A 13259-nucleotide genomic window follows, 5' to 3' on the forward strand; every position below is an offset into this window, starting at 1 on the left:
GTGCACCTGCAGATTGCCTAATTCGCTGCAAGTGTTTTAATTGCCTTCACTTGGGATTGAAACTGTTTGCTTTTCTGAACTCACTTCCTGTCAATTCAGACAGGGTCACTGTACCGCCTATAGGCTCATTTTCTTTCAGAGATGTTATATGCTCTGGAGCTCCCTCTAGTGCTCAATCAATGTACAATTAGTGGTATACAAGTAGCATATCACATCAGCTTTTCTTTTTGGTCATCCTTTTAATACGTTTTGTTAGTTTCTAAAGAGAAGGCCACATATAAACTGGTACATCTTTGGCCATGACTGTTTTGGATCTTTGATTATGGAACTCTTTACTGGAGCTATTTAGATTTATATCTGATCTTTTATTTTTTTTGGAAGCAAGTCAAGATTGTACTATTTACTAAGCCATTTTATGACCATTCTTTTTGTTTTAATGCCGTGTGTGAAATAAGGAAGACTGTATGCTGTTTCTTATTGCTTCATTTATTAGTATGCTTTTTTGTGAGCTCAGAATGTAATCCCTTAAGGCCAGCCTTCCTAAAATGTTCAGCCTTAGCGCATATAAGAATTCTTGTATATCCAACGCTTCCCAACACTTGTATGTGTGCTTCTATTCCCATAGATTCTTCAGGTAACCTTTGTGGGTGGAATAGAAATGGTTTTAAATAAACACATCTACCATTAGTTTCATTTTGTTAAAGAACACCCTCCTTTCCCATCCCAACTGCTTAACATCACCACCATCATTCTGACAGGGTATGATACATACCTGTAGCAGTTGTTCTCCGAGGACAGCAGGCTGATTGTTCTCACGACTGGGTGACGTCCGCGGCAGCCCCCACCAACCGGAAATAAGCTTCGCGGGACGGTCGACACGCAGGGCACGCCCACCGCGCATGCGCGGCCGTCTTCCCGCCCGTGCGCGACCGCTCCCGCCAGTTGAATGACTAGCAAAAAATATGAAATACACAACTCCAAAGGGGAGGAGGGAGGGAAGGTGAGAACAATCAGCCTGCTGTCCTCGGAGAACAACTGCTACAGGTATGTATCATACCCTTTCTCCGAGGACAAGCAGGCTGCTTGTTCTCACGACTGGGGTATCCCTAGCTCTCAGGCTCACTCAAAACAAAAACCCAGGTCAATTGAACCTCGCAACGGCGAGGAAACAACAGAAATTGACCTACGAAGAACAACTAACTGAGAGTGCAGCCTGACCAGAATAAATTCGGGTCCTGGAGGGTGGAGTTGGATTTACACCCCAAACAGATTCTGCAGCACCGACTGCCCGAACCGACTGTCGCGTCGGGTATCCTGCTGGAGGCAGTAATGTGATGTGAATGTGTGGACAGATGACCACGTCGCAGCCTTGCAAATCTCTTCAATAGTGGCTGACTTCAAGTGGGCCACTGACGCTGCCATGGCTCTAACACTATGAGCCGTGACATGACCCTCAAGAGTCAGCCCAGCCTGGGCGTAAGTGAAGGAAATGCAATCTGCTAGCCAATTGGAGATGGTGCGTTTCCCGACAGCGACCCCTAGCCTGTTAGGGTCGAAAGAAACAAACAATTGGGCGGACTGTCTGTGGGGCTGTGTCCGCTCCAAGTAGAAGGCCAATGCTCTCTTGCAGTCCAATGTGTGCAACTGACGTTCAGCAGGGCGGGTATGCGGCCTGGGGAAGAATGTTGGCAAGACAATTGACTGGTTAAGATGGAACTCCGACACCACCTTCGGCAGGAACTTTGGGTGGGTGCGGAGCACTACTCTGTTGTGATGAAATTTGGTATAAGGAGCATGAGCTACCAGGGCTTGAAGCTCACTGACCCTACGAGCTGAAGTAACTGCCACCAAGAAAATGACCTTCCAGGTCAAGTACTTCAGATGGCAGGTATTCAGTGGCTCAAAAGGAGGTTTCATCAGCTGGGTGAGGACGACGTTGAGATCCCATGACACAACAGGAGGCTTGATAGGGGGCTTTGACAAAAGCAAGCCTCTCATGAATCGAACGACTAAAGGCTCTCCAGAGATGGCTTTTCCTTCCACACGATAATGGTAAGCACTAATCGCACTAAGGTGATTCCTTACTGAGTTGGTCTTGAGGCCAGACTCTGATAAGTGCAGAAGGTATTCAAGCAGGTTCTGTGCAGGGCAAGAACGAGGTTCTAGGGCCATGCTCTCACACCACACGACAAACCTCCTCCACTTGAAAAAGTAACTCTTTTTAGTGGAATCCTTCCTAGAGGCAAGCAAGACCCGGGAGACACCCTCAGACAGACCCAACGCAGTGAAGTCTACGCCCTCAACATCCAGGCCGTGAGAGCCAGAGACTGGAGGTTGGGGTGCAGCAACGCTCCGTCGTTCTGCGAAATGAGAGTCGGAAAACACTCCAATCTCCACGGTTCTTCGGAGGACAACTCCAGAAGAAGAGGGAACCAGATCTGACGGGGCCAAAAGGGCGCGATCAGAATCATGGTGCCGCGGTCTTGCTTGAGCTTCAGTAAGGTCTTCCCCACCAAAGGTATGGGAGGATAAGCATACAGGAGGCCGGTCCCCCAATGGAGGAGAAAGGCATCCGACGCTAGCCTGCCGTGTGCCTGAAGTCTGGAACAGAACAGAGGCAGCTTGTGGTTGGTCTGAGAGGCGAAAAGGTCCACCGAGGGGGTGCCCCACGCTCGGAAGATCTTGCGTACCACTCTGGCATGGAGCGACCACTCGTGCGGTTGCATGACTCTGCTCAGTCTGTCGGCCAGACTGTTGTTTACGCCTGCCAGGTACGTGGCTTGGAGGAGCATGCCGAACCGACACGCCCAACGCCACATCCCGACGGCCTCCTGGCACAGGGGGCGAGATCCGGTGCCCCCCTGCTTGTTGACGTAATACATTGCAACCTGATTGTCTGTCCGAATTTGGATAATTTGACAGGACAGCCGATCTCTGAAAGCCTTCAGTGCGTTCCAGATCGCTCGGAGCTCCAGGAGGTTGATCTGCAGATCCTTTTCCTGGAGGGACCACAGACCCTGAGTGTGGAGCCCATCGACATGGGCTCCCCACCCCAGGCGAGATGCATCCGTCGTCAGCACTTTCGTGGGCTGCGGAATTTGGAATGGACGTCCCAGGGTCAAATTGGTCCGGATGGTCCACCAGAGCAGTGAAGTGCGGCAACTGGTGGAGAGGCGGATGACATCTTCTAGATTCCCGGTGGCTTGAAACCACTGGGAAGCTAGGGTCCATTGAGCAGATCGCATGTGAAGACGAGCCATGGGAGTCACATGAACTGTGGAGGCCATATGACCCAGAAGTCTCAACATCTGCCGAGCTGTGATCTGCTGAGACGCTCTGGTCTGCGAAGCCAGGGCCAAGAGATTGGTAGCCCTCGCTTCGGGAAGGTAGGCCTGAGCCGTCTGGGTATTCAGCAGCGCTCCTATGAATTCCAGAGACTGAGTAGGCTGGAGATGGGACTTTGGGTAATTGATCACAAACCCCAGCAGCTCCAGAAGTTGAATAGTGCACTGCATGGACCGGAGGGCTCCTGCCTCCGAGGTGCTCTTGACCAGCCAATCGTCGAGATATGGGAACACGTGCACTCCCAGCTTGCGTAGGTAGGCCGCTACCACCACGAGGCACTTGGTAAACACTCGTGGGGCAGAGGCGAGCCCAAAGGGCAGCACACAATACTGAAAGTGCCGTGCGCCCAGGCGGAATCTGAGGTACTGTCTGTGAGCTGGCAGTATCGGGATGTGAGTGTATGCGTCCTTTAAATCCAGGGAACATAGCCAATCGTTTTTCTGAATCATTGGCAGAAGGGTGCCCAAGGAAAGCATCCTGAACTTTTCTTTGACCAGGAATTTGTTCAGGCCTCTCAGGTCTAGGATGGGACGCATCCCCCCTGTTTTCTTTTCCACAAGGAAGTACCTGGAATAGAATCCCTGCCCTTCCTGCCCGGGTGGTACGGGCTCGACCGCATTGGCGCTGAGAAGGGCGGAGAGTTCCTCTGCAAGTACCCGCTTGTGAAGGGAGCTGAAAGACTGAGCTCCCGAAGGACAATTTGGAGGCAGGGAGGCTAAATTCAGGGCGTATCCGCACCGCACTATTTGGAGAACCCACTGGTCGGAGGTTATGAGAGGCCACCTTTGGTGAAAAAATTTTAACCTCCCTCCGACCGGCAGATCGTCCGGTACGGACACTTGTAGGGCGGCTATGTTCCCGTGGATCCAGTCAAAAGCCCGTCCCCGGCTTTTGCTGTGGAGGCGCAGGGGGCTGCTTAGGCGCACGCTGTTGACGAGAACGAGCGCGCTGGGGCTGTCCCTGTGCCTGGCGAGGCCTTCGGGCCGGCTGGTTGTACCTACGCTTTGCAAAAGAATAGGGTGCAGCCTGCCGTGCCCGGGAAAAACGCCCACCCGTGGGGGCGGGTGCTGAAGGCGCCCGGTGGGAGAGCTTGTCGAGAGCGGTTTCCCGCTGATGCAGTTGGTCCACCATCTGCTCGACCTTCTCACCGAAAATGTTATCCCCCCGGCAAGGGACGTCAGCCAGTCTCTGCTGGGTGCGGTTGTCCAGGTCAGAGGCACGCAGCCATGAGAGCCTGCGCATCACTATACCTTGGGCCGCAGCACGAGATGCCACGTCACAGGTGTCAAAAATCCCCCTGGACAGGAACTTTCTGCACGCCTTCAGCTGCCTGACCACCTCCTGATAAGGCCTGGACTGCTCCGGCGGGAGCTTATCGACCAGGTCCGCCAGCTGTTGCACATTGGTCCGCATGTGGATGCTCATATAGAGCAGGTAAGATTGGATGCGGGTCACGAGCATGGAGGATTGGTAGGCCTTCCTCCCAAATGAGTCCAGAGTGCGAGACTCCCGCCCCGGGGGCGCCGAGGCGGCATCCCTCGAACTCCGTGCCCTCTTGAGAGCAGAATCCACGACCGCTGAGTCATGGGGCAACTGGGGCCGCATGAGCTCTGGGTCAGAGTGGATCCTGTACTGGGACTCTGCTTTCTTGGGAATGGTGGGATTAGTTAGTGGTCGCACCCAGTTCCGGAGCAGCGTCTCCTTCAGGACATTGTGCAGCGGTACCGTGGAGGACTCTCTAGGTGGTGATGGATAGTCGAGGACCTCGAGCATCTCGGCCCTCGGCTCTTCCACAGAGACCACGGGAAAGGGAATGCTGATAGACATATCCCGCACAAAGGAGGCAAAGGAGAGACTCTCAGGAGGTGAGAGCTTCCTCTCCGGTGACGGCGTGGGGTCCGAGGGAAGGCCCGTAGACTCCTCTGAGGAGAAATATCTCGGGTCCTCCTCTTCCCCCCACGAGTCCTCATCCTCGGTATCGGACATTAGCTCATGTAGCTGCGTCCGGTACCGGGCCCGGCTCGACGTCGAGGCACCGAGGTCTCGGTGTCGTCGAGCGGTGGACTCCCGCGCCGGCGGGGACGGAGCTCCCTCCATCGACGTCGACGGGGACTCCACCTGCGTGGCTGTCGAGACCGGCACCGCAAGCGGCGGCGGTGTCGACTGCCCCGGCGCCGGGCTAGAGCTCGCCGGCGCCACAGTCATCGGCGCCGAGGGCGCAAGCACCCCCGGCGCCGGCACAGCCTGGCGCATCAGCCCTTCCAGGATCCCCGGAAGGATGGCTCTGAGGCACTCGTCCAGGCCCGCTGCCGGGAAAGGCGGTGGGGCCGGTAAGGGTGTCGGTGCCGGAAGCTGCTGGGGGCCAGGAGACGGCACCGAGGTGCCGGAACCCCGACGCGTCGGTACCTCCACCACCGACGGAGATCTCTCCTCTCTGCGATGACGCTTCGGCGTCGACTCCTCTTCAGGGTGCACCGAGGGCTCCCGGTGACGGCGCTTCTTGTCTTTTTTCCGGTGCACGTCACCGGTGCCGGAGGGCATGGAGGAGGAGGAGGTCGATCCCCCTCGGTCTCGGGGTACCGGGTCCGACAGGGTTCGGTCCCGTGGCTCACGAGTTGAGGGAGTGACCGGGGCCGACTGCCCACGCGGTCTCTCTACCCCACTCTCGCCGGCGGACCGGCGGGCCGACGGGACCTGTTCTCCTGGGGTCGCTGCCATCGGTGCCGATGTCTCGGGCATCGATACCGGTACCGAAGAACCGGTCTTCGATACCGATGCCGTCGAGGTCGACGTCGAGGGGCCGGCGCAAGTTCCAAAAAGACGGTCCCGCAGAACTTGCCTCGCAACCTGAGTCCGTTTCCGGAGACCGAGACACAAAACGCACGACTTGAGATTGTGCTCCGGCCCGAGGCACTGGAGGCACCAAGCGTGGGTGTCGGTCTGCGAGATCGGCCGGCCGCAGCGACCACACTTTTTAAATCCACTCGGGACCTTCGAGGACATCGACGGAAAAATCGCGTCGGCGAAGTCAAAGTCGGCAATGGTGGCTAAAATCACACCACGAAAACTGAAACCGACCGAGCGGCCACTAGGCCGCAACGAGGCGTCCCCGCTAGAAAGCGAGGGAAAAGAAGGAGCGCGTGCTCCACACGCGCAAAATTCTTTTTTTTTTTTTTTTTTTTTAATAAAAGAAAAAGAAGAAGAAGAAGAGGCCGAACAGGCCAAAAGCGACGATCCGCGTAAACGCGGTCGAAAAAATCCGGCGGCTGAAACGAGAGAGAGGGGAAAACACAACTCTCTCAGTCGCGGAAAAAAAGTAACTGGCGGGAGCGGTCGCGCACGGGCGGGAAGACGGCCGCGCATGCGCGGTGGGCGTGCCCTGCGTGTCGACCGTCCCGCGAAGCTTATTTCCGGTTGGTGGGGGCTGCCGCGGACGTCACCCAGTCGTGAGAACAAGCAGCCTGCTTGTCCTCGGAGAAATCTTTTTTCTTTAACTTGAATTCTGTCACTTGCTGTTGAAGCTGAATTCTATTACTGTTAATTTGAACTTGTAGTATTGCAAGGATTTTCTGACACTAAATCCCTGTTTAAGAGCTTTTTTGGGGACTGACAGAATTAGATCATGCTTACATATGTATAAGAATTGAAATTTATATTGAAAAAAAAAAAGTATATCCGTTTCTTCCCTTACTCCCACTCCATGATATTTTCACCTCCGCTCCACTCTTATCCCTGCCATCATCATTTCCGTTCCCTTCCCAGATCACCTCCAGCCAAAGAGGAATCAGGCAAAATTTACTCCTTAACTATCACCACCTCGTCCTGTGCTGCCTTCCCCCTGAAATCAGAACCACGGTAGCCTTATAGTCTTGTAAGATACACCAGCCCCATACAGATCCAACTTCAGAGGGAAGCTAACAGAAGAGGAGGCAGCAGCAGGCAAGACATACTGCTTGAAGACTCCTTCAGCCAACAGGAGGGGCTAGTACAAGAGACGAGTCAAGACAGATCTGCAAGAAACTATACTCCATTTCCTGAAGAGATCCCATTATCAGGAATGAGTTACAGGCCTATCTTGGCTATTGCCCCACAACAATAGAATTCACTTCCATAGCACATTCAATGATTAAGAATTACATATAGTTCTTTTTTTTTTTACATTACATTTTTTATTGAAGTTTAAAAACATTACAAAATTTTGTGGATCATACAAGAATAAACTGGTATTGAACAGAAGGTGATCCTCTAAATACAAAACTAAACCCCCTAGTACCCGCGCCCCCCTGTACATATAGTTCGTATTTATTTTTATTTTAGACTTTGCAAATTGAGCTTGTGTATCTTTTTGTGCATAACTTATGGGTGGATCATGTTTAGGTTGTTTTTTAGAGGCAGGTCAGTTACAGCTGGTTGGAGGAAGGCAGATGGAAAAATTTTAACCATTTCAGTTACAGCTTTACTTTGCTTTATTATATTGTAAATAGTATGTGGGCATTACGTTCTGTGTCTAAGAGGTGTTTATTGGTTTTCTAATATTTACTGGTATATGCTTAAATTATAACATTTAGTGTTTTGACTGTTTTGGGCTTTAGATTGTGATTCACCTTTTCTCTGCATAGCAAAAACATCAGCTGGGAACCTTTGGTCTAAAGCATAAGGTGTCATGAGTACTGAAATGTTAAAATTTACAATTTAACTTCTAGCATTTCTGCTAGTTTTCGTTAACTCAAAATATTCTTGGCAAGTCTGGCTTGTTATACAAACTGATAAGATATAATACAGCCAGAGACCCCCACTGGAATGGTGGAGGGCTGAGCCATAGAGCTCAGGCCACTAGAGACACTGGCCAAGTCAGAAATCAGATGGCTGGCATAACTAGGAACTTACTGGAAAAGTTTGGCCTAGTTTTTAAGCCAAAACTGAGACCTGAATAGCCTGAGTTGGAAAAGAAAGGACAAAGAAGTGTAAAAACAAAATGGAATCAGAAAACAAAATGGAAGACTTAAAATATGAACAAAGTGGAAACTTTAATATCAGTTACAAAATGGAATTTTCTCTAATCTAAGTTAGAAAAACAAGTTGAGAAACAAGTGCGTCATGCCAGGTGTAAGGAAATGATTGAGAAAAAGGGGGTGTCAACTTTCCAATTAAGCAAGATTGTGGTCAGCTAGTTTGGGATAAACAATTTTAACACTGTAGCTTATGGGCCCCATTACTTAGAATGGAGATAGGAGAATATATAAGGCGGGTAGATTTAGGGCGTGTCAGAACACCTTTTGACTTGCTACACGAAGTGCTGTCCGACTGGCCACCCATCTGCTTGTATTGCTGTGGTAAACTATAATAAAACTGATTATTCTTGCATCTTGTTCCCTTACTCTTTCCTATAGAATATTTAGAGACTTAGTTAAACTCTTGGGGTAAAAATGGCTAGTAAGATAATACCCAAGCACACAATCACCGGTTGGGAGTCAGATAGCGGCCAAATATTAGAGGGGGTCTTCTTGGTGTATCCATCCTTAGATAAAAAACAAAACTAAGCAGCTGCTAGGTCGGCAGCTTCTGATGCACAACAAAGACCAGCCATCAAAGCAACAATAAAACCTGACAGCCACACAACCTAAAAAGTCATCAGCCTATACTTTTTCTTTCAGAGAGGGTGCATAATTTCAAACACAAAATTTATACTGGCCTCCTGTTCAACTCCGTATTACATTTAAAATCTTAACCCCTAAAGCAATTCACACTGGAGTTCCAGACTATTTATCCTTACCATTCTTTACACCCCCAATAAGTTGTAAGATCTATGGATTCAAATTGTCTTGCACTCCTGCCACCATCCCAAGCACATTACGAATCAATCCAACACTCTGCTTTTCTTTTATTGGCTCCCAGGCTGTGGAATGACCTTCCCCCCGCCCCCCCATATCTGTTGAGGATTATCATTTATGAAATTAAAAATACTTCTCAAAACTCATTTTTTTAGCAGGTAAATGGGTATGGGATATCTGGCTCCAACGATTAGTTGTACTGCCTGATAAGGAAAACTATCCTTTATTTTAGGATATGACTTTTTTTATTTTTTTTAATTGAAATTTTAAAATACAATCCAAGGAATAATCATTTGTTTGGAAATATGGAAAATGTAAATATTACCAATATAACGAGAAATACACACATCAATGTAGCAATATAAAAATCAAAGATAGACATAAGTGCATAAGTATTGCCATACTGGGACAGACCAAAGGTCCATCAAGTCCAGCATCTTGTTTCCAACAGTGGCCAATACAGGTCACAAATATTTGGCAAGATCCCCAAACCAGTACAATACATTTTATATTGCTTATTCTAGAAATAAGCAGTGGATTTTCCTCAAGTCCATTTTAATAATGGTCTATGGACTTTTCCTGTAGGAAGCCATCCAAACCTTTTTTAAACCCCGCTAAGCTAACCACTTTTACTACATTTTCTGGCAACGAATTCCAGAGTTTAATTACATGTTGAATGAAGAAATATTTTCTCCGATTCGTTTTAAATTTACCACTTTCTAGCTTCATTGCGTGCCCCCTAGTATTTTGGGAAAACATAGACGAGCAATTCACGTCTACCCATTCCACTCCACTAATTATTTTATAGGCCTCTATCATATCTCCCCTCAGCCGTCTTTTCTCCAAGCTGAACAGCCCTAGGCGCTTTAGCCTTTCCTCATAGGGAAGTCTTCCCATCCCTAGCTTACTTTATACTACGAAAAAAAGGGTTAAGGAAACAGCATAGATCACTCCAGTTAACTGTAGACGACTCATGTTTTATCTCTTATCATATTTACATTCCTTTATATCTTTTAAACATTTTAGATTGTAAAGCGCTCTCACCTACCCATTTAGTAAAGGTGGTATAGTAAGCTTTTCAATACACAAAACAGGTAAATGGCTTTTTTCTCTCTGTGCGTACATATAACTGTATATATGCACGCACACACCAGAGTTTAATATTAAGAAGTATGATATCCAGTTATGTTTTTTTTTTTTGAGAATGGTTCTAAAAAGAGGTGATGTTTGAGTTATCCTAACTATCAAGTTCAGTTATCAAAATTTCAGGGAAGGGGGAGCCTAGGAGCCTGAAAGATAATTGTGTATTGTGGGGGGGGGGGGGGGGGGGGGGAGAGGAAGAATGGAGCAATGCTGAAGGTTTGCCTAGAATATCTAATACCTTTGACTGGCCTGGGTTTCATTATACTGCTTTTGCATTACAGCTTTTGCTTCTACATTACCTGCTCCATGATCCACTGGAAGCTGTACAGTTTCACTAAACCCACGCTGTAAGTAACAATTAGCATCCCATGAGCGACAGTGGCATCTGTCACACAGTTTCCAAAAATCTGTTTTAAGAAGAAAATGAATACAACATTTGCGCTACTTTCTGAAACCTCTTTCATGTTTTAAGTGAAAGTGGAATTACCAATGTATTACCACAAGTCTTCCAGATATGGAAAATGAATACCATACATTTAACACTATTCAAAAACTCTAGGTTGTTCATTACATGGCTAGTGTAATATTTCTTGGCTAACTAAGCATTAAGGGGTAGATTCAAGAAAGAGCGCCAAAAATTAGGTGCCACAAACTATGGGCACTAAGCACCAATTCTATAACAGCAATTGTGTGCAAAATTGCTGCTTTATTCTGCCAAATCATCTTTACTTCACTGACCATATTCTTATCCCACATACCCAGTCTTTCTCTGTTCCTGCTCTTTTTTTCATATTACTTATCCAGCCTGCACATCATTATTTATGTTAATTATCATACATAATACAGAAGCTAGCACTAGGTTCTTTTTAAGTCTAATGATCTATAGCAAGCATAGCAAAGTTACTTACCTGCAGCAGGTGTTCTTCGAGAACAGCAGGCATATATTCTCACATGTGGGTGATGACATCCATGGATCCTGGTGCAGACACTGCCATAGTGCACTGTCACTTTAAAACATTGAGGCAGTGCCCCCACCACGCATGTGCAGGTGCCTTCCCACCCGACACTTGAGAGCAGGACCAGCAGTATAATATTAAAGCTAAGAAGACAACTCCAAGAGGAGGCTTGAAGGATCTGAGAATATATGCCTGCTGTCCTTGGAGAATGCCCGCTACAGATAAATAACTTTGCTTTCTTCAAGAACAAGCACGCATAATATTCTCACATGTAGGACTCAATAGCTGCCAGACTCACAATGTTAATAATGAACTTGGTAACTGAAGCAGAACGTGAGCCTGGTGGGAAAAAAGGGCTGGAGGGTGGAGTTGGCATTCAAGTAGTAAAACGATTTTGCAGGACTGCTTGTCCAAACTGGCTATCCTGTCTAGAATTCTGCTCAGACAGTAGTGAGCAGTGAAAGTGTGGACAGAACACCACGTTGCCGCCTTGCAAATTTCTTCAATGGAGGGAAAGCAGAAATGGGCTACTGAAGTCGCCATGACTCTTATTTATTTATTTATTTATAAAATTTATATCCCCACCTAAACCTAAGTGGGTAACAATGTAACATTCACAAATAACACAAACAATGACAATACCCACTGTTTCCCAATCCACCAGAAACTTTAAAAAGTCTTGCCACATTGTGAGCGGCAACACAGCCATGAAGGGTCAGCCCAGCCCGAGCACACATGGAGAAGATAACCAGCCAGCCAGCCAAGTGAAGATAGTACATTTGGCGACAGGAATCCCTAATCTGTTCGGGTTGAAGGATACAAAAGGCTGGGAGGACTTCCTATGAGGTTTTGTATGCTCCAGATAATGCACTAGAGCACGTTTGCAGTGCTGGTTCTCCAGGAGAGAGGGTGGCTTTGGGAAGAAGGCAGAAAGTACAATGGACTGGTTGAGGTGGAACTCCAAAACCACCTTAGAGAGGAATTTGGGGTGGGTTCAAACCTGTAATGGTAGAACCTGGTGTAAGGTGGGTGTATCACCAGGGCTTGAAGTTCGCTTACTCTCCTGGCAGAAGTAAATGCTACTAAGAACAATACTTTATGTGGAGGAACTTCAGAGAACAGGACAAAAAGAGGTTTCATGAGAGTTGAGAGGATGACATTGAGATCCCATGCTACTAGAGATGGTTTGATATGAAATAAACCGTTCATGAATTGAACTATCAAGGGATAAATGGAAACTGACTTACCTATCCTACAGTGAAAAGCACCAATATAACTCAAGTGTACTCTGACCGAGTTAGTTTTAAGGCCAGAGTCCGAAAGATGGAGGAGGTACTCCATAAGGGTAGGAAGAGAGCACCTAGCAGGGTTGAGTGCTCTGGCTGTACATCAGAGAGAAAATCTTCTCCATTTGAAATGGTAACATTTCTGCATGGAAAGTCATCTAGAGACTAGGAGTATCCTAGAGACACCATCTGGAAGATGTAAAGAATGTAATTCTATGTTGTAAGGGCTAAGAGCAAGAGTCTGGATGGAGGAGAGACCTGTGTTATTAGCACTGGAAAAGGATCTAACCAATGGTCTCTTGAACGATAATTCTAGGAGAAGAGGGAACCAAATTTGATGTGGCCAGTAGGCAGCAATTAGGATCATGGTCCCTTGGTCTTGAAGTAGTTGAAAAGAGTTTTCCCAATGAAAGGCAATGGGGGAAATGCATATAGATCTATTCCCCAATGGAGCAGGAAGGCATCTGGGGCTATACAGTTGGGGGCATAGATCCTGGAACAAAAGTGGGGAATCTGCTTGTTCTGAGGAGAAGAAAAAAGTCTATCACTGGAGCCCCAACTGTTGGAATAGTCGAGCCACAGACATGCTGAGGGACCATTCATGAGGCTGAAGGACTCTGCTCAGTTTGTCTGCCACAGCATTATGTTTGCCAGCTAGATATACAACTCTTAGAGAAATGTTTTGAGAAGCTGCCCAA

The 13259-nt window shown here is 48.0% G+C and overlaps 1 protein-coding gene across 3 annotated transcripts in view; it reads right to left on the bottom strand.

The window, feature by feature from the left end:
• The window catches only part of DCAF17 (DDB1 and CUL4 associated factor 17), a 163710-nt gene that overhangs the window by 58812 nt on the left and 91639 nt on the right, over positions 1-13259 (bottom strand). For 2 of the 3 annotated variants that reach the window (XM_030210496.1, XM_030210497.1), the window contains exon 8: positions 10619-10726. The exons of the other annotated variant lie outside the window; for it this stretch is intronic. In XM_030210496.1, coding sequence (XP_030066356.1) covers positions 10619-10726 — 108 coding nt within the window. The remainder of the gene's footprint in view (positions 1-10618; positions 10727-13259) is intronic. 3 annotated transcript variants of the gene reach the window in all.

The sequence above is a fragment of the Microcaecilia unicolor genome, chromosome 7 (assembly GCF_901765095.1).
Source record: "Microcaecilia unicolor chromosome 7, aMicUni1.1, whole genome shotgun sequence".
Taxonomy (NCBI): Eukaryota; Metazoa; Chordata; class Amphibia; order Gymnophiona; family Siphonopidae; genus Microcaecilia; species Microcaecilia unicolor.